The sequence below is a fragment of the Typopeltis vanoorti genome, chromosome 7 (assembly GCF_054136105.1).
Source record: "Typopeltis vanoorti isolate ZY-2024b chromosome 7, IOZ_Tvanoo_1.0, whole genome shotgun sequence".
Lineage (NCBI taxonomy): Eukaryota > Metazoa > Arthropoda > Arachnida > Uropygi > Thelyphonidae > Typopeltis > Typopeltis vanoorti.
Genome location: NC_143555.1, coordinates 13,937,550 through 13,964,496, shown reverse-complemented (window position 1 = coordinate 13,964,496; position 26,947 = coordinate 13,937,550). Strand labels below are relative to the sequence as shown.

The following is a 26,947-nucleotide window of genomic DNA, read 5'->3' as shown; positions in this document are numbered from 1 at the left end:
GAACATGGAATAGAAGACAGTTGTTTGTTGATAGTCAAGAACTAGCAAATAGATTATCTCAATTTTTAATCATTTTACACAATTTCCAGGTAAAACCTTAGTAAATAAAATCAGATTTCAAGGACAGTTATGTATACTAAAATTACTTAATATTTCTCATCATATAATATGTAAAAACTAGTATTGTTTTATAAACAGATTTCTGCAGTGAAGTTCATTGAAAATATGACAGTGGAATCCTGCCATCTTAGTCAAGATAGAGATATGATAGTTTCTGATGATGCCAGTGACAAAGAACTGTTTTTATCTAATGCAGCAAGCAAAATCTTGCATTGTTCTGCTGAAATATCTATTACCTTAGAAGTCCAGCATGCTGTTTTGCAGAAAAGTTTATCACTTCTCAGCAGAGCCACAAAGCTCAGGGTAAGAAATTCCAAACTTTTGTTTGCATAGAACATTTAATTTTTTTTTTCTCACATGTTATTGAATATAAGTTAACCACTTTGTAGCCACTATTAAGCAGACATCTTCTTTATAAGAAACCTTCAGTTTTGAGAATGCATATGCCATTCTTTGTCTGTTGTTACAACTACTACCACCATCCATACTGGAAGCCTGAAATTATGAAAAAAATAAATAAATCAGTCATTTTCAGGACAGGTTTTCTGACTTGTTTAACTTGGCCCATTGTTCTCACTAATATACCATGTTTTCAATGTTTAGAGATGATTATTGTATAAAAAAAATATATATGATAAAGGTTGGAATTGCAGGCGTAAACTTCTGTGGCTAATTGGTTCAAAAGACATATTTCGGTGATTACACCACATTTTTTTATTATTCAGTTCTATAAAACACTGAAATAATAGTTCCCAACAAGTTTCGTAAATCGTAGGATTTACATCTTCAGGGGGTAAATAGTATAACTTAAAGTTTAAACAAGAGAATTAATAAATACAAATCATAACCGTCTGGCTATTCCTAAAACTCAAATAGCAGAATGCAGATATATAACGTTATTCACGTTGAACAATACTGGATGATGTCACGTGTGCTTGTTCTCGCCAAGTTCATATTGAGGTAGATTTTTCATTAGAGCTGACCACACTTGATGGAGAATTAAACCTTGATTTTTATTGCATTGGGTTGAGTTTTTTAGCATATTAGCAGCTTCTTTAAATTTTCTTATATAACTGTTGTTTTCTATGTATGACATTGTCGTTTTTTGCCAGAGTACATCGTGTCCAGTGGAAGTGGTATGGAAAGCAAGACCCGTTTTTTGTTCTCTTTTGTATTGTACGTCTTTTTGGTGTTCAGCCATGCGTATTTCTCCAGATCTTCCTGTCTGTCCTACGTAGCAAATCCTGCAAGAGCAATGGATTTTGTAGACTCCTGGTTTTTTAAGGTGGTTTTGGTGATGTAGGAATCTTGAGATTTTCTCCATAGGAAGGAAGGCTACTTTTATGTTGTGTTTGTTCATTAATTTGGCTAGCTTGTCTGTAACATTTTTGATATAAGGAAGCGAGATTGCATTTTTGTAATCCTGTTTTATTGTGTTAGCTGGAGGCATTTTAAGGATTCTCTTGATGGTTTTTGTTTCATATCCATTCTGTTGGAGGATTTGTGTTAAGTATTTTAGTTCTTCATTACATCTTTCTTGTGTGCTGGAGATATTGTATGCTCTGTCTTGAAGAGTTTTAATTAAGCTTATTTTTTGTGAAGGTTGGTGGTGTGAGGTTGCATTTAGAAATCTTCCAGTGTTTGTAGGCTTCCTATATACTGAGAAGGAGAGTTTACTTTCTTCATTAACTTCTAATAGAATATCCAGAAAAGGAAGTTTTTTATTTTTTTCTTGTTCTAAAGTGAATTTTATGGTGTTGTGCAAATTGTTGAGATAATCTTTGAAATTGATAAGTTCATCTGTTGTTCCACTGAATATGATGAAAATATCGTCCACATAGCGTAGCCATATTTTTGGTTTTTTATGGTAATTCTTAAGAGCATTGTTTTCAAATTTTTCCATAAATAGGTTTGCTAATACCGGTGATAATGATGAACCCATTTTAAAGGTTGGAATATTATGCCATTTGTGGATGATTCATGAAGCATAAATTAAATTTATAGATGCAACAAGAGATTGGTTTTCTTGGAGGTCCATACACATAGTACTCCATTTCCTAGGAACATTTCAGAAATTTGTAGAAGTATTTAGCTTGTCACACTAATAATTGGAGCATTATAGACATTAGTGTGACAATTGGAGCATTATAGACATTAGTAGTTTTTTAAAAAAAAAACATTATTATTAAGAGAGACCTTCAGGAGTCATGGACGTCACATACTACATGCACCAGCTATCATACTTATTCTTGACTTTATTCACACTGCTTGCACACACAACATTCAATGGCAGTAAATTCCAATCACACACCACCCTGTGAGAGAAAATTCTAGCCCTTCTTAGCAGCATTCATTCTCAGCTTCCAAGGATGCCCTCTTGTTCTTTCCCCATTCTCCGTAAAATGAAAAATTCCATCAACTGAAATCCTGTATGACCCTTTCAGGAGTTTGTAAGTCTCAATCATATCACCCATCTTTCTGATGTTTGCTTCATAATTACGAGGGTGGTCTCTGAAAAGTTCCCGGCCTCGACCATAGATGGCAACACTATCGGCAAGAGATTTTTTTTTTCTAAGTTGGTACATCTGTCATAAGCAGCCATGTGAAATTGCAAGTCATACTATCAAGTAGGTTGTTTTACACAGCTGTCTGAAGTAAAAGTGTTGTCTGTATCCCTTGAAATGGATAAAATTGAATATCGTGCAGTTATAAAATTCTTTGTAAAAGAAGGTTTAACAGCAAAAGAAATTCATTCGAAATTCATAAAAATTTATGGGCACTCTTCTCCTTCAATTTCAACAATTAAGAAATAGGCTGCCGAGTTTAAACGTGGCTATACCAGCCTTTAAGATGATCCATGTGAAGGATGTCCAAAAAGTGTAACACCACCACCAGAAATCATTGAAGTGCACGATATGGTATTGGATGACTGGCGAGTCAGAGTGCGTAAAATTGCTGAGACCATAGCCATTTCAAAAGAATGTGTAGGATATATTTTGCATGAAGAATTGCAAATGAAAAAGCTTTGCATAAGATAGGTGCCGATGCTTACTCACAGCAGATCAAAAATGCATTCTCATGAAAATCTTTGAACAGTGCTTGGAGCATTTTAACAAGAATAAAACTGATGTTGTGTGTCGATTTACTACTATGGATGAGACTTTGATTCAGGACACGGAAAAAATAGAACCCTAAGAGCAAGACACACAAGCAAAATAGAAGATCAGAGTGAAGAAATTTATGTAAATGAACTGTTAGCAGCAATAAATAAAATAAAACTGGACAAATAAGCAGGCCATGACCAAGTAACACCAGAAATGGTAAAGAATTTAGGAATGAAAGCCATAAAATTTCTTTTACACCTATTCAGTGTTGTATGGAAAAAGAAAATTATTCCCAAAGACTGGGAAGTAGCTATAATAATCTCTATATTTAAGAAAGGACACAACCGCAAATGTGAAAACCATAGAGGAATTTCACTTTTAAGCATTCCAGGAAAATTATATACCTGCATTTTAGAAGCGTGGCTTAGGAATCAAATAAAGGACACGCTGGATGAAATGCAATATAGCTTTCGAAAAAATAGAAGCACATAGGATCTTATCTTCAGTCTTAGACAAATATCAGAGAAAACATTGGAATATGGAAAAGAACTACATTCATGTTTTATAGATTTTTGAAAAGGCCTTTGACCGAGTTCCCAGAACTTAATAGGGCAAACAGTAAAGAAAAACAAGATACAATAACTTAATAGCAGCCATACAAAGCCTCTACAAAAGTAATAGAAATTATGTAAGAACCTGTAATAATAGATCAAAAGAATTTGAAACATTATCAATATCAACATTTGGTATGAAGAAACAAAGAAAAGGAATATGACCATAAATATAAATAAAACTAAAACAATGATCATATCTAGAAACCAACAAAAACACATAATAAAAATAGAGAATCACCAACTGGAACAAGTCCACTCCTTTAAATACTTGGGATCATATATACAAGAAGATGGTAGACTAGACACAGAAATTAACAACAGGATAAGAGGGAGAACAAAGCTATTCTATGCAATGAAAGGCCCAATCCTAGATAAGAAAGAAGTCACCCAAAATACCAAAATAGCAGTGTACCATTCAGTGTTTCTACCAACATTAACATACAGTTGCGAGTCTTGGTGTTTAACAACAGGAAACACAAATAAACTACAAACAATTGAAATGAAATACCTCAGGAAAGTGGCACAAAAAAAAAGACTAGACCGAATAAGAAATCAAACCATAAGAGACAGCCTTCAAGTTGCACCTCTGAATCAATTCATAACACAAGCCCAAATGAGATGGTTTGGACATCTTAATCGAATGGAAGAAGGAAGAATAGCGAAAACTGTATATGAAAGCCAGAAATTAGGAAAAAGAAACATAAGCAGACCCAGGAAAGGTTGGAAAAAGGAAATGAAAGAAAAATTGGAAAAGAAGGGAATTAACTTTGCTTCTTGGAAAGAAGCAAAACAACAAACCTTGGACAGGACGACATGGAAATCGCTTTGGCAAAATCTCGATGCTTAAAAGCATAAGAGATCATAGACAAAGAAGAAGAGACTTTGATTCACCATTACACACTAGAATCCAAATAGCAGTCAAAACAGTGGACAGAAGCTGGTTGTTCAGTGCCAAAGAAGACAAAGTTGGTTCCATCAACAGGAAAGGTCATGGCACCGGTGTTTTTGGATGCTAACAGCCATTTTAGCATCCAAATTTGTTTATTAATTATCTTGAAAAGGGTAAAACAATAACTCACCATCGTCATCAAATTCCTGCCATGTACCCTCAAGGGGTGTACAGGATATGATAGTACTACATGAAAAATTTACATCATTACTAGCTTCCTGTCTACAATTTTCCTCCAAATCAGTCTGTTTCTTATGAAGACTCCAATATTATCAGATCTTATATTTCTGTTGTCTAAGGCACTTTATATCCTATCAAACCACCTATATCTTGGTCTTCCTCTGGGTCGCTTTAATGCCAACCTGGCAGAGAACACTTGTTTTGCCAATCTTTCCTCGCCCATTCTGTTTAAATGATCATACCACCTGAGATTAGCTCTGCTAACGCATTCCTGGATGCTGACAATGTTAAGTTCTTTCATAATATCCTCATTTTTAATATGATATTGCCATTGATGCCATCTGTTCACGCTTCTAATCTTTCTCAGGACTCTCATATCTGCGGTCTCTAGTCTTTGGTCAAGTGTTTTACTTCTGACCCAGCTCTCAGATCCATAAGTTAAAACTGGTTTGAACACTGACTTGTATACAGCTAATTTAGTGTTCCAACTAATTTCTCTCTTATTCCATATGAATTTATTCAATTGACTTCCTACTATACCAGCTTTATTGATTCTGTTGTCTATTTCCATATTTAATATCTTCACTAAAAATCATGCCTAAGTAGGTGAAATGTTTTACTTGTTCCACAGGTTCTCCGTTCACAATGCTGTTGACATTTTCAACAATTCTGCCTATTTTCATTGTCTTTGTCTTTTTATTGCTGACCTTCATACCATTTCTATTACAACAGTTATTAAATTTAGTCAAGGAATCTTGCAGACTCGTAGTGGGTTTATTGATAAGTATAGCATCGTCCGCATAAAGCAAAGAGCTGACATTAACATCTCCAATTTTGATATCATTTTTAATACCAATTTCCTTCATAATGTCATCCATATAGATAATGAATAACAGCGGGGATAACGTACATCCTTGTCTCACACCAGATTTAACATTAAACCATCTTCCTGTACTTTCTTCAATTCTAACTGCTGACTTTCAACTCAAATAAAGACTAAGTATTGCTTGATATAATGCTCCATTGACACCATATAACTGCAGCGTATTGAATAGCTTCTTTCTTGGCACCTTATCATATGCCTTTAACAGATCTACAAAACTCAAATAGATATCTTTGTTATATTCCCATGATTTCTCCACTATTTGTCTTAAAGTGAAGATCTGACCCTGACAGCCTCTATTTGGCCTGAATCCAGCTTGTTCTTCACCAAGCTTTTCTTCTACAATTTTTCTCAACTGTTTCTCAAGTATACTTGCATATATCTTTCCAGGAACACTCAGTAGGGAAATACCTCTGTAATTCTCACATTCAGTTTTATTTCCCTTTTTATATATCGGTACTATTACAGCTCTACTCCAATCAACGGGAATTCGTCCTTCCTGTCCAAGCCTTCTTGGACAGGAAGGACGAATTCTGCAGTGCGGCAGACTATGCAGTGCGGCCACTGCAAGACTTTTATACCACCATACGTTAGCATTTCTGGTCGAATATCATCTACTCTTGCTGCCTTTCCACATTTTAAGCCTTTGATGGCTTTTTCTACTTCAAGTATCGATATGTATTCCTGACTGTATGCCTGTTGTGTGTTTTTTTACTACTGTACTAACACTGCGTGTTTCATTTAGCAATTTCTCAAAGTAATTACTCTATACTTCAAGGATATCTTTTTCTCCTGTTTTCATGTCACCTTTATCATCTCTAACTCCTTTTACAGTACCCTTTCCTCCATTTCTAAGCTTTTTCAATAATCTCAAAAATATTTTGCCACCTTCTTGATATTTATTTTCTATGTTCTTGCCAAAGTCCTCCCATGACTTTTGTTTAGCTAGTTTTACACAGTGTTTAGCTTTCTTATTTGTCTCTGTATTCTCTAAGAGCACAAGCTGACTTATTTGCCAGGAACTTTTGATATGCTTTCTTATTTTCCTTCACTGCCTCTTTAACTTCCTGTATCCATCATGGAGTTCTGATTTTTCTACCATTGCAGACAACCTTACCTCATGCCTCTCTGGCTGAATCAATCAAGGTTTTCTTCAAGGCTTGCCACTGAATCTCTAAAGTTTGGTTCCTGTCCTCAAACTCTTTCATTTTTTCTTGAATAATCTTTGTGTATTTTAGTCTACAGTTCACATCTGAGAGCTGCTCAACTTTTATTCGCTTTAATACTTTCTTACATGTTATTCTTTTCAATATGAAATTCAATTTTATCCTGCTCAAGACTAAATAGTGATCACTTCCAATTTCAAATCCTCTGTACACTCTGGTGTCCTGCACCAGGGAGAAAACATCACTATCAACAATAACATAGTCAATGAGACTTTTCTTATTCCTTGCCTCTCCATGTGAATTTGTGCACATTTTTATGTTCGAACATAGTGTTAGTAATAAAGAGTCCATGTCCTGAGCAGAAATCCAACAAATATTTGCCATTATTATTAGCTTTGCTCTTTTCTCCAAATTTTCCCAATATATTTTTGTATGTCTGACAATCATTTCCTACTCTGCTATTTAGATCCCCAACAAGGACTGTCTTTTCCTTTTTCATTGTGTCAGTTGCTTTTTCTAAAGCCTCAAAAAATTCCTCCACTTCTACCTTAGTAGAACCTTCTGTGGGACCATAGGCACAAATGTCTCGTTGTCCAGTTCCCCATTCTGATATTTGCCCACATTACTCTACTTGAGACTGCCTGCCATTCAAGAAGATTAGCTTCGTATTTAGTGTTGAATACAATCGCTGCCCCTTTTTTTTTCTTGATTTTCATTGCCTGAATATAACTTTTTGTATTTCTTGCTCAGAAAGATCTCACCAGTTTTTGTCTTTTTTTGTTTCAGTCACCCCTATATGTCAATCTGGTACTTATCTAATTCCTCAGCTAGCTCCATTTCTTTGCCATTCAGGCTTCTTATGTTGATAGTACTGATCTTTAACTCTGGTGATGTTTAGTTGGGGTGTTTTTTCAGATTTGTTCCAGTAGCTGACTTTTCGCTGTTCACCCTAGTAAACACAACGGGGGCCTTGTTTCACCGGGCGATGCACCATCTGGTATGAAATTCTGTCTTGTTGTACCATCATTTTATAATTTGGTTTAAGCAAATAAGAATTACAATTTGGTTGGCTAAATCCCAAATTACCAGCCTATCCTCATTCATTCTGTATCCAGGTAGATACCCAGTAGGGTGCACCACGAGAAGGTGAGGATTGGACATTAGGTCAGAAGCCCTGGTCGGTTCTCTGCATTCCTTTAAAGGCGATGTGGCGGTCTCCTCTCAATTATACGGCTTTGACCCTTAAGCACCCTAAAAACAATATCTGGGAATATTATTCCAATCTTTTAGACTAGACTAGATGAAAAAAATTCGTGAGAAAAGATCCGATTTGCAGAAGAAAACAATCATCTTTCATCAAGACAATGCACCTGCCCACAAAGGTGTTTTGTCAATGGGAAAATTAAGGGATATGCACTATGAATTGTTGGAACATCCACCCTATTCTCCAGATTTGGTTCCCTCTGACTTCTATCTCTTCCCAAAACTAAAACTCTTCCTCACTGGTCAGCGTTTTTCTTCAAATCAAGAGGTGATTGCAGCTGTAGAGGAGTATTTTGCGATCTTACTGAGAACCACTACATTGACAGGATCACGGCACTGAAGCATCGCTGGAATAAATGCATTAGTCTTAAGGGAGATTAAGTGAGAGAAAAATAATTTTGAAATTATGAATTCATTTTTTCATTATTAGGCTGAGAACTTTTCAGGCCACCCTCATAGTATTCCACAATCCTGATATCATTTTTAACTCTCCTTTGCACTCTTCCCGCTGAATCTAAATCACAACAGAATCAGTTTCTTCTAGCTTAATCCCACAAATATAATTCAACAGTGCGTATCTAATCATGCAAAAGTGCATGCCTTTGCATTTACTGATTTACATTTCCCATTCAAATCATTCTACAAGGTTATATCTGCAGCATTCCTGATTACCCAACCTATCTGTCATCATCAGCAAATAGCTGTATGTTGTCTGTCAAATCCTTCTTAATAATGTACAGATTGTGAATAACTGTGGATGAAGGACTGATCCTTGTGGTACACCACTAGTTACCTTAAATCTGCAGACTCAAATCCCCTATATACTACTTTTTGATATATGTCAGTTAGCCATCCTCTTATCCACACTAATATTTTATAATCCAAAGCCATATTCTCCAATTTGTGCAAGTCTTCCATGCTGTATTTTGTCAGAAGCCTTAGCATAATCTAAAAGTATCATGGTGTATCCATTCCCCTTGTCTAACAATAGTGGTAACATTATTATAGAATGTGAGCAAGTTGCTAAAACATGGGCTTCCCTTAGTAAACCAATGCTGTTCATTGCAAAGTAGTGATTTTCTGTCAACCCATTTCTGAATGTGAGCTCTAACCAACTTTTCCAAAATTTTCACCATTCACGAGATACTGATTGGTCGATAGTTGGATATATCAGTCTTTGCACCACCCTTGTGCAATTGGATTACCATACATTCTTTCTTTTTCTGAGATTCAAATTATATAGCCTGGTCAGAGGAATAGCCAGTTCAGCTGAACACTCTTTTAGTACCCATGCTGATATCCCATGAGTCCCTATTGCTGTTCTTATTCAATTTGTGCAACAGCTCTTATATCTCCTCCTCCTCATACACCCGAGTTTCTTCATCCAGTGAAGACATAGCAGTGAACTCAGTGTTGCATGCACTAGGTTGATAGCTTTTAGCAAAATGGGCACTCATTAATTGAATGACCTCTTCTGCATCTGTCACCTTCACTCCACACATTTAGAAACTCATATCCATCCCTTTTACAAAGCCTATGTATCGAATCGTTTGCCATAATAGTCCTTCTTCTTAATTCATATTTATCATATCAAGGTAATGTACTTACTATTTTCACTTTCTCACACTTCACACTTGCCTCGTCCAACAACCCTTTCATGTCCTCTCTCATACAAACTTATCATTAGTTAAGTCTTTAGTATCTACTACAATTATGATCACGTTTACTTTTCCTTTTTGTTTTAAATTGCTTGTATTATATTGCTCCTGGAAAACCCAAAGTTATAACTTGTTCATGAACAGCATGTTTTATGATAGTCACCATACTAAATAAGATTCTTCTTTTTAAAACATTACTTGCCTGATTTTTGTTACTTACTGACTTACCTGATTCTCTGCTTTGTAGTTTCTTATTTTGCTGCTTAATATTCTTTTCCTCCCTATATTCATTCAAATGCCTCTTGACTTTCTGTAATTTCTGCATCTTCTCTCTGATAATCTGCTTTAATATCTATTTTAGAGGTTAATTCATTTTCAATAACCTCCTTAGCTGGGCAAGTCTTCTTGTTCTGCTCTTCTTAGCATTACATTTCTTGTGTGTTTTTGGCACCAATTTAAACTATATTTATTATTGCAATATCTTAACAAAAATATGTTATAAAACACAAAAATCTACATGAATAGAAAATTAGCTTTTTATAGTATAAGGGAAAAGCTCAATAAAGCAGATAAAAATCACCAATTTTACATGAGCTCTAAATTCACCGACTAGTCACAATATAGCCTCAAACAAACTGAGCACATGCGTGTTACAAACTGCCATCATAGCTGATGGCAGTTTGGCACAGATGTTTAAGTTCTGTGGAAAGAGCTGTATCATTAGAACAAATCACTCTGGCTCTGTGTTTAAGTGGTTTTAAAATACCTTACTGTTGGACTGGATGATGATGTGAATGTTTATGTAGATATCTTTGTGTGTGTATGTGTTGGCTTTCTATAAATTATAAATAGATCCATTTCTAAAAAGAAATTCAGTCCATTTGAAATCATTAGTTAAAAATCTTATCCTCAAAAATTCAGACATAATGGTTATTTTTTGTGTCACTTCTTTATTTACTAATGTTCCACTAATAGACACTCTCAATTTAATAGTCTAAATTTCCCCCTGATATCTTTGGATTATTCAAATTTATAATATATGCAGGTTGACATGGGAGAAAAAAATCTACAAAAAGATTTATGGTACTGCTATGGATTCCTGCTCCACCCCCCCCCCCCACTCCCTTTTAGCTAACTTTTACATAGAATACTTTGAAAACAAAATGCATACAAGCCCCTAGTGTGGTTATACGCATGTGTGTTGTTGATGATGTACTTTTGTTGATATTTTTACCTTGTTGATGATGTGTTTGCCATTTTGCCCCATGGATAAGACACTTCAGAATTTTTCGTAACTTACCCAAGCAGCCAACACCCCAAAATTCACTTCACAGTAGAAAAGAATCTAATAATAACTGTCTGCCTTTTCTTAACAAATTAGTCACCTGCCTTTCAGATAGATCACTATCTTTTTCCCATTTACAGGAAGATATCTACATAAACAATCACATCATCCAGCCCAACAGTATGGTATTTTAAAAACACTTACACACAGAGCAATTTGTTCTAATGATATAGATCTTTCCACAGAACTTAATCTTCGCATCATACTTCCTTGGCCAACGACTACGTTTCCTACAAAATAGATAAAATACTACATAGCCCATTGCTTCTCTCTCCTCTAATACACAAGAACAAGACACCACTATTGCTATTCCCTATGCCAAAGGTACATCAGAAAAGATAGCCAAAGTACTAATAAAACATGGTCTTGTTATGTCCCATTCTATCTTACGATTTTGTTTGTCTTACAAATTGCCTTCGTCTATATTCTTCTAACTTCTACTTTCAAGACATCACCAAAATTTCTACTAATATCTGAGTTATTGTTCCCCGTAGTATCCCTAGTATTTGTATTTTAACTGCGCCCTTTGGGATATTTAGTTTAAGATATTTTATACATAAACAGAGAAAAGGAACTCAAATATCTGAAAGTGTAACTATTGCAGTCGTGACACTATTTCTTGTTACTCAACATTAATTCCTTAAACTACCCGTTTCTTAACATTAATTCCCTGCGTAATTAGGCTCGAATGTTTCTAAGCGGTGCATTGGATTAGCAATATCAGACAACTTTTTTATCATTAAACAAAAGGTTTATTATTTCTCTAAACATGGTACATATCAAAATACTCAACTAAATTACTTACACATTAAAATTAGCTTAATACAAGTAGTTGGGCTATGATTCGACAAAAGTTACTATGATCATGCCGCCACAAAATTTCATACAAAACATGAATTCACTTAACATGGAAAAATTAGATCACCACACATTATTAGATTATTCAACTTCAAGTACACTAACAAAATCATTAACTACTCTAGCACATACTTATGACAATTCCGATTCTCTACACATCACACTAGGCATTCAAATTCCTCAGGCTACTTGATTACTCAATTCACACTAATCAATCTCAATATTAACAAAACCATTTACTTCATTAACACACAACTGTGTCATTAACTTTCCTTTTACAATGTAGTAGGCACTCAAGATTCTTAGGACAATTAATTATTCACAAATTATCAACACTAGCTAGCTTACTTTTAACACTCTCTATCAAATTCTAAAGTCCTATTATATTTTCTCCCTAATCACTTTAACAGTTCCGTATTATGACAATGGTACCTATCACAAACAACTTCTAGTTAACATAAGACAAAATTCACAATACCTTTCTTTAGCTTCACTTACGGGCCTTTACCTTCTACTGAACGAACTTGCTTGCATAACTTCTTGCAATTCAGGGCTATATAAATATCTGCGCCGTCGGCTGTACTATCCGAAACGAGGACATTGATATTTTCACAGCTTCCTATGACTCTATGGTATATTTCGCTTTCTACATAGGAATACAGGAATAGCTTTCCCGCTCACCTCGATTCCTTGTTGTGACATGAATATACAAGCCATATCTCTCCACTCGGGAACACCCTGAAATCCACTAGAAAACCAAACTAAAACCACCGCGACTGTCCAAACGTTTCTTCTCCTCTGGCAAAAGGCAAAAATGCCTAAAGCCTCCTTGACTATCTAACCGTCTTCTCCAAAACCCAAAAGAGCCTACTCTTCTCAGAAAAAAAAGCCACGAGGGGGGGGGGGTTACCAACCCTTTTATAGCTGCTCCCCTAACGCCGCCCTTTCTTACTTCTTTTTCCCGCCTCCTACTTGTTTTCCGTCTGTCTACCAATTGGGTAGCATTTTGCCGCCATGCGTCATTTTGATCAGCAACTCGTAACGAAGTTTCTATCCGGGTATAGGCCCTAAGCGATATTCCGTTATTTCTCTTGTTAGCCTCTATCTTAACCCCTTTTAAACCTTTTCTCAGAATTCTACTTAATGCTTAATCTGTAGCCTCTTACATAGCGTATTTCATGACTCATTCTTTTATACTTATGCACTTAACTCTTTCATTCTTAATCGCATTACTATATTAATCCTTAGTTAGCTACTTATTTAATACAAATTCCTTGTTTAGTCATAATACATCTTAATACATTCCTTTCTTTTGTTATCTTAACTAAGCAATAGACCTTTACATTTTACTCAATTTATACTGGATGCAAGAATATTTTATTAATTAAATTATTCCTTTTATGCAGGGGTTTTTATTTATGTTATTTATTTTTCATGTTACACCATGATAACTGAGAATATTATATTCTCAAAGATATCAGGTCTAACAGTCTTCGTATTGTATTCAAACCAATGTTAATTTAGAACTCTGATCCACTTTCCTAAGGATAAACTCCATCCTCTAGCACAACGCTTCCCAAACTGTGGGCCGTGGCCCCCTTGGTGGCCGAAGGTTTTGTTTGGGGGGGAGGGCTGTGAAATAATGAAAACAAATTTAAAATGTTTTAAGACTAAGTAGATTTTTTTATCTTAAAAGAAACGTATTTAATTTTTATTTTTCGTTATTTCTTTTTTGTTATTTTTTATATTTTAATGAAAAAAATCACACATTGGTTCACAAATTTTGCTTCCTGCGTATTTTGGCGCTTAATGAATATTAGTAAATAAATGCTTATTTATATAAGTTTTAATTTCAAAGCAGAAATCTAAGAATTGCAGTTTCAAATATTTCACCTGATATTGACTTTTTGTGTAGCAGTATATAAACACATTCATCACATTAAATTGTTATTAAACTTCTTTTATGTTTTTAATTCTTTCTTTAATTGTTTTACATTTGATGTGCTTGTACTGCAAATGTACAATAACAATATATCTATATAAAAATATGAGATAATGTGCCATGTCAAATGTGTATGTAAGATGCTAAAAATATAATATTTGCATTTGATTTTTGCAATATTCGCTGTGTATGTTTTGTATTGAATATAAATACAATAAATATAATAATATATGTCTGTATTACGATTTTTTTTTCAAGAGGGGCCATAAATATTTTAATTTTTCCAAAGGGGGTTCTGACATCTAGAAATTTGGGAAGCACTGCTCTAGCATGTCCTGGAGTGTATGAAGTTCCTTGTAACTATGACTTGACCTACTATGGGCAGATAGGAAGATCTGTTAATGTCTGCCTTGGAGAAAATAAAAAAATACTTCGCTACCATTATTATGGCAAGTCAAGATGGGCAGATCATGCTTTAGACACTCCTTCTTAAGGATTAGTTGGAAGAAAACCAGTGTGCTATTTAGAAGTAGTTACAGATAAGAAAGATTATTTTTCAGTCAGCCATGGCTATGAAGCATTCTCCTAACCTGAATAAGTATGTTTGCATTCATTTCCAAAAATTTAGGAGACTGTTATCTTAAGATTAACTCCCTACATAGCAGGGCACCAAATTAGGACTTTCGCTTTAAGTGTATTGGTGTTGTTTATTTATTTTTCGTTAAAATTGTCAAATCAGTAATTTTCTTATAAGTCCGGGTAAATGAATTAATTTGGATCAGTGGAAGTCAAATAGCGAGCCTAGTGAATACGATTATAAGCAGTTAGAATTGAAGGAAGTATAGGAAGATGGTTGGTTTAATGTTAAATCTGGTGTGAGACAAGGATGTACATTATCTCCTCTGTTATTCATTATCTATATTGATTACATTATGAAGGAAAGTGGTATTAAACATGTCAGAATTGGAGATGCTAATGTCAGCTCTTTGCTTTATGCAGACGATGTTCTACTTCTAAATAAATCCACTACAAGTTTGCAAGATTCCTGACTAAATTGAATAACTGCTGTAATAGATATGATATGAAGGTCAGCATTAAAAAGACAAAGACAATGAAAATTGGTAGAATTGTTGAAAATGTCAACTGTGTTGTGAATGGGAAACCCGTGGAACAAGTAAAACATTTCAGCTACTTAGGCACGATTTTTAGTGAAGATGGTAAATTAAATATGGAAATAGACAACAGAATCAACAAAGCTGGTATGGTAGGAAGTCAATTGAACAAATTCATATGAAATAGGAGAGAAATTAGTGGGAACACTAAATTAGCTGTATACAAGACAGTGTTCAAACCAGTTTTAACTTATGGATCTGAGAGCTGGGTCAGAAGTAAAACACTTGACCAAAGACTAGAGACCACAGATATGAGAGTCCTGAGAAAGATTAGAGGCATGAACAGATGGCATCAATGGCAATATCATATTAAAAATGAGGATATTAGGAAAGAACTTGACATTGTCGGCATCCAGGAATGCATTAGCAGAGCTGATCTCAGGTGGTATGGTCACTTAAACAGAATGAGCGAGGAAAGATTAGCAAAACAAGTGTTCTCTGCCAGGTTGGCAGGAAAACGACCCAGAGGAAGACCAAGATATAGCTGGATTGATAGGGTACAAAGTGCCTTAGACAATAGAAATATAAGATCTGATAATGTTGGAGTCTTGACAAGTAACAGACTGATTTGGAGGAAAATTGTAGATAGGAAGTTAGTAATGATGCAAATTTTTCATGTAGTACTATGATATCTTGTGCACCCCTTTGAGTGAGGGTACATGGCAGGAATTTGATGATATTTTGTCTGTTACAATTTAAATTGTTTCACTTTCTCATTTTCATGTATAAACTATAACATTCTGCTTTATGCCCAGAAGATGCTGATTAAATTCAGCAAAATATAAGCCAGTTAATATACATCATTTTTTAATAAAAGAGTTGGTGTTATTAATGCTGTTAAAATAACATTATTAATAATGTTCAACACCTAAGCTTGTGTGTCAGAATGAGATGTGCATATGACTTCATCTGTTTGATTCCATGAAATGATTTCTTTTTCTGTCTGAAATACCTGGTCCAGTTGAATATCCAAAATAACTAAGTGGAATGAAGACCTATATCTCTTATTCTGCTAAAATATGATCCATTATTCAAGCAGTCTTGATTTTTCGACAACAGGCTTCATGTTCAAGTCATATGATGGTTGTGATTGTCCTTAGACAGGAGATGAATTTAATATCCTGGTATGAGACCACTTCCTCAGTTATTGGAAGTCTAAATTGGCTCAAAAGAGATCCACTGGTTTTTCTCTAGTGCAGTATTTTTTTTTTTTATTATGTGAAAATTAAATAAAAAATACAAAAAAAAAAAAATTCTCAACCCATCCAGAGTAATAATGTATAGGTCTGCATCCTTTCATGGTGGGAGTCGCATAAAATTAGCACACCAAAGCAGTCCGAGGAAAATTCCACACAATTTGCTTAAAAACAAAAACTCTAGCATTACACTTGAGTACAGAAGCTTGGACTACCTGTTGGGCAGTGGGGGGCACTCATTAACAAATCCATTTTCTGTCCTTCCCCCATTCTACATGCATTGTGAGTAATATGTGTTGAGGGCATGCCAAACATGCTACAGAGAACCATTATTTTCCCCATATTCAAGGGTACAGTAGGCAAGCATTTCAGGACTGTCACTGTCTGCCAGTTAGTGTACAAAATCAAATCAAATGATAATGTGCCTTTAGGAGACTTCCAGATCAAATGGCATAATCTGATTACCAGATCATGCCTCGAGGAAGGGTGTGTAGTGGTATGTTGGAGAAGGGGAAGTGTTGAAACCACATTATGGTTTGGAGACTGGTTGGTTTCACGTTCAAGAGTATTTTTCTCCCACTGCATGTTCCCTTTCTCTTTTCTCTTCACCTTTTGAAACATTAAATATGTAACTAAGCTTGAACAATTATCTCTGCACTTAAACTAAAAAATAAACCTTCCTCAAAAATCCCCCCCCCCCCAAAAAAAAAAAAAAACTTTTATACCACCTTAGATTACTGTGCTGACACCTTTTTTGAATGCTTATAATGTCAAGTTTCTTTCTAATATCTTCATTTTTAATATGATTCTGCTATTGATGCTGTCGGTCCACTCTCGTAATTTTTCTCAGAACTTTTATATCTGTGATCTTTAGCCTTTGATTAAGTGCTTTTTTTTCCATATAATTGTGATATATTGAAGAGAGTACAAAAGGGTGTTAAAAATGATATATCTGGATTATGGAATACTGATTATAAAGACAGATTGAGAATTTATAGATTGCAGACACTAGCAAACAGGAGAAAGAGGGACAATATGATTGAAACTTGCAAAATTCTGAAAGGGTCATACAGGATTTCAGTTGATGGAATTTTTCAATTTATTGAGGATGGGGTAAGGACAAGAGGGCATCCTTGGAAGCTGAGAATGAATGCCTCTAAGGGGGAGGGCTGGATTTTTCTCTCATAGGGTGGTGTATGATTTGAATGGATTGCCATGATGTTATTAGTGTAAACAGTGTGAATGAATTCAAGAATAAGTATGATAGCTGGTACATGTAGTATGTGGTCTCCCTTGATGAGTCCCGAACTCATCAATAATAATAAATAATAATAATAATTTTTTCAGCTAGCTACTCACCATATTAGCTTTGCTTATTCTCTGTCTATTTCTAGATTTAACCTGCCATATTCACTAAAAACTGTGCCTAAATAACTAAAATATTTTACTTGTTCTGTAGGATTCTCCATTGAGGATGCAACTGAAGTTATATGAAGAAACAGAAATGTTTCTGCCTATTTTCATAGTTTTTTTTTTATTGCTGATTTTCATGCCAAATGTGTTACAGCTGTCATTCAATTTAGTTAGAGAATCCAGAAGATTGGAAGTTTTTTTACTTGGTTATACTATACATTAAAGATACCAAGAAATTATATACTTGGTTTAATCCTCTGGGTCTGACTTCCACTGAAGAGACCTCAATAAAGGTTGAAACTGGTCTGGATAGCGACCCTTCTCATAATGGATAGCATTATACATCTCCGCAAGGAGATGTGCTTGTGCTCAAAAGCTTTTTTCCAGATGTACAAAACTAAAGTCATATTCCCACAATTTCCTCAAAGAGAGGAAATCTAATCTTGGCAACCTCTATTTGGCCTGAACCCAGATTATTCTTCTCTAGGTTTCTCTTCCACGATCGTTCTACACCTCTTTCAAGTATGCTTGCAAAAATCTTACCAGTAGAGAAATTTCTCTGTAATTTTCACATTCAGCTTCATTCCCTTTTTTAGATGGGTACTATGAGAGCAATACTCCAATCATCAGGAATTCGACCTTTTGACCAGGCCATCTGAATTATTTAGTGTAGCCACTGCAAAACTTTTTTATACCTCCATACTCAAGCATTTCTGGTCAATATTACTCCAGCTTCCTTATTACATTTCAAATTTTTGATGGCTTTTTTCTACCTGAAGTATTAATATGTACTTATCTTTGCATTCCTCTTGAAAATTTTCTAGTATTATACATATCTGTCATTGCTTGGTTCATTTAACAGTTTTTTAAAGTAATTACCATCCCAGATATCCAGGATATTCTTATCTTCAATTTTCATATCACCTTTATCATCTTTGATTCCTTTTTCAGTACTGTTTCCTCCATTTATAAGCTTCTGCAGCAGCCTCCAGAACATTTTGCCACCTTTCTGATATTTATTTTCCATATTCTTACCAGTCTTCCCATGATGTTTGTTAATTACTTTTACACGTAGCTTAGCTCTCGTACATTTTTCTCTGTATTCTTTTAGGACATTTGCTGACTTATTTGCTAGGAACTTTTTGTATGCTTTCTTCTTTTTTTCCAGGACTTCTTCTTTAACTTATGTCCACTATGGTATTCTTATTTTTCTAGCCTTGCTCCTAATGTCATCACATAACTCCCTAGCTCAGGGGTTGGCAACGCAGTGCCTGCTGGTGCCAACGTGCTCACAATGAATTTTTAGTGTGCCCTCAGAGAAATTATTGTAAACTGCTTTGGAGCTCGCAGCGGTAATTTCGCAGTGTAGTTCACAGTATATCTGAGAGATACATTTTCATTACTAGTATGTGCTAAAATGCAAGAAAACATAAAGAAAAAACACTTCAAATATAATACATGATGATACAAATTAAGTGAATATTGAATCCAACATTATTTCATAGCCGAATATAGAAACTACAAGAGTTTCGTGCCGAATATATAGAAACTAAAAGTTTTGGCGGTACAAGCATAAGTAGTACCTTATGGACAACTCGTAGTAAAGTTGGAGCAAGCTCCAGACCTCTTTCCTTAGTATTTTCCATAAATGTAAAGCGCATCTTGCAGAGGTCAGCAACCTTTTTAATATGAAGAGCACAATATGAAATTTGAAAATTACGGAGGGCTCATGACACAGACATTTTTTTCTCTGATTTCAGGCTTAGAAATTCTATGATTAGTTATTTTTAAGAAAAATGAGATTTCAAATTTTAACATTATTTTATTTAACTTGCACATATTTTTGTCACATATGAATGAATATAAAATACCATAAAAATAAAAAATGAATACAAAAAGAATATTCATGATAACAATTAGCATGTATCTGTCAGATCAGATGCCTTGCTTTATCAATCATAATGCAAATGTATTTGTTTATTATGCAATAATAGTTCTCGTAGAATAATAGTGTGGCTATTTCTAAAAAAAAAAGTAATATAGAAAGACATTTCAAAACCATTCATGCCAATTGTAATTTTAAGTTTAATTATTTAAATAAGGAGGAGTCGGCAACACAACACCCCTGAGCGTCATGGCGCTTGCAGTATTGTGCCCTTCATGTTAGAAAGGTTGCCGACCACTGCCCTAACTGAATCAATTAATGTCTTCTTCTGGGTTTATCACTGAGACTTCAAAGTTTGGTTCTTGTTTTCAATTTATTTCATTTTTTCCTCAATAATGTTTGTCGAGTCTACAATTTACTTTTAAAAGCTTCTCAACTTTAATTCTTTTTTAAAACTTTCTTACATATTATAAATTAAAGATACCAAGAAATTCAGTCGTAAGGTGAAGAGTTAGGCTGTTGTCACACGGACATGAGGCTATAATTGCCGAGGATGATTACCACTTGGGATTTTCTTTTCATTGTGATATTCATTTTTATCCTGCTTTGTATTAAGTAATGGTCACTTCCAATTTCAAATCTTCTGTATGCTTTCAAATTGTATCCTGAACAAGCAGAAAGATGTCATTATCAACAATAACATAGTCAATGAGTCTTTTCTTATTTTTTGTGTCTTCTCTTCATGTGTACTTGTACACATCTTTATGTTGGAACATGGTGTTAGTAATGACTTGTCAATGGTAGAGTATTAATATATTTATAACATTTTATTGTGATATTTTCGACATGGCACTAACATGACGAACAGTGGCGGCAATGGCTACGTTGTCCAGTGATTAATTTGTGAGATATTATTCAGTGCAGTATATGCAAAATGTATGCATCGAGAAAATTAAAGAAATATCTGGAAGGAAGTTGAAACTGCATAGAGAATATGTATTAAGTGTTTTAAAAGTGAGTATCTGTTAGGTAACGAGAATGCAACATATACCGATGATAAGATGGAAAATGATGTTAATAATATTGAACTTGCGGTCATGAAAATAGACGATAACGATATGGATATCAATAAAGAAATAGTGTACTTAAATGTTAGTTATCCTTCGTAAGACAAAGAACAAAATTGAATGAAAAACTACAGAAGCGGCAAGAGTTAAGCAGGGCTGAAAAAAGAAAGAAGCAGGTGATCCAAAAGAATAATAAAGACCAACCAAGAAAAACGAGTAAAGGAGAAAATTATGTATGGACACTCAATAATTAGGGGAGTACTTAATGAAAGTATGACAAAATCGTGTTTCCAGGGTGCATAATTCACGATATTAGCCATGCTATCCGGATGCAAAAAAGGTAAGTCGAAGGAAATGATTGTCTTGGTTGGTTTGTAAGTCTTCTGCCATGCTATGACAGAGGCGAACTGAAGAGAAGGCAGAGAAGGGCATCGATAGCCAATGAGTCTATACATAGATTGTGCAAAAGCAATTATGTGTAGAATTTGTGGTCTCTGTTGACAGAAGGAAGGATTTGTACAATGCCAATGGACTACATCAGAATGGTTTGGTGTTAGATGTCTGGAGAGTGCTTTGTTTCCCGAACATGCTGATGTGCAAATTCAGGGGATACTTAAACAATCAGGGTGGAAGCAAGTGAGTTTGTGTGAAGGTTACCATGAAGCAAGTGGGTGTGAGAATGACCAAGTGAGGTGGTTGGGGTGGGGGGAGAATAAAGGGATGTGGCATTTTTATATACTAATGCCAGAAGTATCAGGAATAAGAGGGATGAGTATTTGGCATTGATTAGTGCAACCTTGCCAAACGTTATAGGCATTAGTGAGACTTGGCTAACAGCAGATGATTTAGTTACAAGGACTGAATGTGAAGGGTTTAGTATTTTTAGGGACGATAGAGAAGATAGGATGGGGGTGGGGATTACTATTGATGATAGCAGATGAATTGCAACCAAAAAGAATAGAAGACCGTCAGGAGGGTGGCTGCTCATTTGAAGCAATCTGGTGTGAAATTAAGACCAGTAAGAAAAAATATACAGTTGGTTGTTTATGTCCTTTTCTCTACTAAGTTTAACATCAATTTAATCACTAGCTAGATATGCATTAATTGAAATATATTTTGGTTCTTTTCTTTGCTACAAACCAAGGAGCACAGAGGGTGGGGACCAGGAAATGTTTAGACAGTTGAGCTTGGCAAGTGCAAGAAGAATGATTGTTATGGGAGATTTTAACTACAGCAGTATAAATTGGGGAGAGGAAGATGCATGTAGCAATAAGGGAAAGGAATTTCTAGAATTCTTGAGGGACAAATGTCTTAGGTAACATGTAATAGAGGGAACAAGAGGTTCAAGAGTTTTGGATTTGGTCATAGCATCAGAAGAGTTGATAATAACTGAGATGACATCTCTCCCACCAGTTGGAGAGAGTGACCATGTGGTTTTGACTTGGAAGATGAATAGACATGCAGGAGTATCAAAGAGATGGGAACATATGTGGAATTATAAGGCAGGTGATTATAATAGTCTTAGACATCAACTTGGGGAAGTTTCATGGAGGGAGGAATTGGAAGGCCAGGATATCATTAGTGCTTGGGAAATTGTGAAGGAATATTTGTTAGCAGCAATAGTAAGCTGTATTCCACAAGTGAAGAAGAGGACACAATTTGGTGTAAAGTGGATGACAAACAATATTAAACAGGAACTGCATGTGAAAAAGGGGCTATGGAAGAGATATAGGAGACAGGTGAAGAGCAGATGCATGAAGAATATAAGACACAGGCCAGGAGAGTGACTAGTATGGTAAGGAAGGCAAAACCGGAATATGAGAAGAGATTGGCCCTAATATCAAAAGAAAATCTTAGGGAATTTTTTAGTTATGTGGCCAGTAGAAGGAGAAATGATTGTGGAAGAATGATATTGTGAGATAAAAATGGGAATAGAGTGACTGATGCAGAGGACATAGTGGAATTGTTCAATGAACACTTTATTGGAGTATTTTTTTATCCTGGAAGAGTAAATTTTACTACTAGAGGGATAGGCAGTTCGAGGTTTAGAGGTGCAGGAGAAGAGTGTGTTCCAAATACTGAGTACTCTGGATGTCAGTATAGCTGTGGGACTGGATGGTATTTCACCACGACATTTTGAGAGAATGTGCTAAAGAACTGACAGCTCCTTTGATCTGGCTTTTCAGTGAAAGTCTGGCTACAGGAAAGGTCATCAGGGAATGGAAGGAAGGTAAGATAGTGGCATTGCATAAGGGCGGTAGCAGACTGGAAGTGTCTAATTATAGGCCAGTTTGTGTGTCATCAGTAGTTAAGATCTTGGAGAAATTAGTGAGGGGCCATATACAGCAGTGGATAATGTTATCTGTGAGAGTCCACATGGATTTGTTAAGGGGGCGCTCTTGTTTTAGGAATATGCTAGCCTTTTATAATGGAAGTGTCTAATTATAGGCCAGTTTGTGTGTCATCAGTAGTTAAGATCTTGGAGAAATTAGTGAGGGGCCATATACAGCAGTGGATAATGTTATCTGTGAGAGTCAACATGGATTTGTTAAGGGGGCACTCTTGTTTTAGGAATATGCTAGCCTTTTATAATAAGGTTACAAGAGCAGTTGATGAGGGAAAATCAAATACTGCCATTTTCTTGGATTTAGCGAAGGCATTTGACAGAGTGCCACATGATAAGCTGATATTTAAGTTGCAGCACATGGGTCTGAATGTCAGATTGGCCAACTGGATTCAGGATTGTCTGTCCGATAGGTATCAGAGAGTTGTGTATAGTGGGGCAGTTTCAAGGAGGCAGAGGGTTACAAGTGGGGTCCCACAGGGCTCAGTACTGGTATCTATATTGTTTAACTTTTATATCAATGACATTGTCAGTGGATTGCAGGGGGATATTCAGTTGTTTGCAGATGATGTGTTGCTGGGAAGGGTTATTAGTAATAGTGCAGATGTGGTAGTCCTGCAAGAGGAGTTGAATAAGCTAGACAGATAGGCAAATGAATAGGGGTGTCGGTTTAATGCAGCAAAATGTAAAGTCTTGAGGTTTGGGACACATTGATGGGATGCTGCATACTCTGTTGGAGGAGCTATACTGGAGGAAATAGGGGAGACAAGAGATCTAGGGTTGATGATTGATAGAAACCTGAAATTCAAGGGACATATTGCAAAGGTGGTGAAGGTAACACAGAGGATTGCTGCAATAATGAGAAGAACACTGACCTGCAGAGATAAGAGTTATCATTCCATTGTATAAGACCCTGATTAGACCACACTTAGACTGTTGTACTTAGATTTGTTCCCCAGGATTTGAAGGGGACTTTTTCCACAGTTAATTTGATAAATTAACTGTGGAAAAGGGGTACAAAGGCAGATAACAAAGACAGTTTCAGGACTGTACAGTGTTAGTCATGAGGATCGGCTGAGGGATTGTGGAGTGCAGAGTTTGGTGGATAGAAGGAGAGGTGATATGATTGAGACTTTTAAACTGTTGAGAGGTGGTTACAGGGTTGACACTGGGAAGTTCTTTCACTTGGTTGAACAGTGGGAAGGAGTGATGACAAAGGGCCATCCCTGGAAGTTACAGAAGGAAACTGTGAGCAAGAGGGTGAGGAGTGGTTTCTTTGCATGGAGGGTGGTTGAACCGTGGAATGCATTGCTTGTTAGAGTGGTGAGAGCGAGAACGGTCAATTAGTTTAAGGAGTGGTATGATAGACTTTGTGTTTCCTAAGAGGGACCTCCCATGATGAGTTTTGATAGACTATGTTTCCTAGGAAGGACCTCCCACGATGAGTCTTTTGACTCCTTGGAGGCCTAAATAATAATAATTATTATTTATGTGCTTATCTGTTGTGCTTTAATATTCCGAAGAAGATGCAACTTATAGTTACTGAAGTTATTTACAAACAATTCAAGATCCATTAAATCAACTTTTGTAGAGAATGTATAAAATGCACCTTTTAAAAAAAAAAAAAAAAAAAAAAAATCCTGATTGTTTTACTTTCTTCTCAGTAATATGATTCATATTATTGTGGTAGGTAAATATTTCATCTGTATTTCTTTTATGTTCTTTCTAGTATATACACCTACCACCTTAACTCAAATTTTGTAATTTTTATGAAAAAGAATGTTTTGGGGTAATTTTCATTTTTAAAAAGTCTCTTCCTGCATTAATAGTGTAACTGAATAATCTGTTGCTTATTTCTCTCTTCCCTTTAGGATGAACTGACACATGTTCTGAAAGATAGTACTTTAGTAGAGAAAAAAAGACTTCAAGATGAAATATCCAGTGAACTTGGTGAATCTATTACCTCACTGAAAATGAATGGTGGTGTTACCCCATGTGTTTCTGCAAGGCACAATAAAAAAAGTACTCCCAATGCAGAAATCAGAAAGAAAACTGAAGACAGAGATAAATTGCTGACTAGTGATGATCATGAGATGACATTTTTCTCAAGTAGCAGTGAAACACTGAATGACAGTGTGATTGAACATAAAGCCTTATCATTGTATAGACTTCCAAGAACTGACGAACACTGCTTGACTCCAGATGAAAATTTAGTTGAAAATGGTGAAGATGCATTAAGTTGGTTAGCTTTTAAATGAAATCCTCAGATGTTAATTCCATTAATATATTTACTCACTAGCATTTAAATACTTAGTAATGTACTGAGTGATCTGTGCATTTAAATGTCAGGATTTTATTCGATTTTATATTTTAAATGAAAGTTAATGTGTTTTGTCTTAAATTAAGGTATTTTTTCTTATTTTTTCAACACCATTGCTTGAAAAGTTCGAGCATAAGAACATTCATTTTAATTCATTTTATATCTACATCGATAAATAAAAATAACTTTTATAATACAGTATTTTATAATATATTATATTTGAAAGATATATTTTAAAAAAGATAATTTATAGGATATATTTATTAATTATATTAAAGTATATAATATTCTTATAATATTGACACATAACCAAAGAATAAAATTCTTTATGCTTATCAATTGATTTGCTATCATGATGGCAATTGTCACAAATAATTTTGACCTTTCAGTTAGGTTAGTTATTATTATTAATATAATTATGGCTATTATAGCCTGTTTTTGTTTAGGAGTATCCCTTATTTTAATACATTGGCCAACATTACTCAAAAAAGGGATATATATATATATATATATATATATATATATATTTAAGGCATTATGGGTGAGATAGAAGGCAATATGGCAGAATAAAAGAGGCGGAAAAAAATTTGTACATACCTTGTTTTTGGTTCTATGATGCCTTCCAATTCCAAGATCTTGCTGAAGGTTGTTTATAAATGGAGGGGGATAGAAAACATGGGGGTGCATTTTGATGTGGGGAAATAAGATTGGAAACCTGGGTTACTATTAACATAATATATATAAATAATATATATATATATATATATATATATATATATATATATATATATATATATTGTTTAGGACCGCATTTTTTGTGTGTGCATGTGTGTGTGTGGGGGGGGGGGGAACGAAGGGAAACTGTCCCAGTTTCCACATAAGGATATTCTTCACCTTCCTTTCTCCCCCCCCCCCTTCTCCCACAAAAAATGCAGCCCTAAACAAAATAATATATATATTTATATATATATTATTAATAGTAACCCGGGTTTCCAATCTTATTTCCTGCGTCAAAATGCACCCCCCCCCATTTATAAACAACTTTCAGCAAGATCTTGGAATTGAAAGGCATCATAGAACCAAAAACAAGGTATGTACAAATTTTTTTCCACCATATATATATATATACCCCTTTTTTGAGTAATGTTAGCCAATGTATTAAAATAAGGGACACTCCTAAACAAAAACAGGCTATAATAGCTGTAATTATATTAATAGTGTTTAAGAGGAGTGACATGGGAATTTTCCCAGAAACTATACTTAAGTTTTTTTTTTTTTTTTTTAATTAAAGACTAATTTAAAATTGATGAATCTTTATGTAAAACAATTGTTTTTCATCTTATTGTTTAGCATTATAAATGTCAACATCACAAGAATGAAATACGATTATCTATTAAGCTGCTAATATTTTTCTGGATTTCAAATGAGCATCTCTTCAGAGCACAAAATAAAATTGCCTCAGTACACA

General features: G+C 34.9%; 1 protein-coding gene across 1 annotated transcript in view; it reads left to right on the top strand.

The window, feature by feature from the left end:
• The window catches only part of LOC150104493 (uncharacterized), a 77,546-nt gene extending 51,993 nt beyond the window's left edge, over positions 1 to 25,553 (top strand). Inside the window, exons 5-6 of the mRNA XM_090395564.1 lie at positions 199 to 423; positions 25,031 to 25,553. Of these exons, the coding sequence (XP_090251690.1) occupies positions 199 to 423; positions 25,031 to 25,417 (612 nt within the window). The 3' untranslated portion in view covers positions 25,418 to 25,553. The remainder of the gene's footprint in view (positions 1 to 198; positions 424 to 25,030) is intronic.
• Positions 25,554 to 26,947: the final 1,394 nt, after the last annotated feature.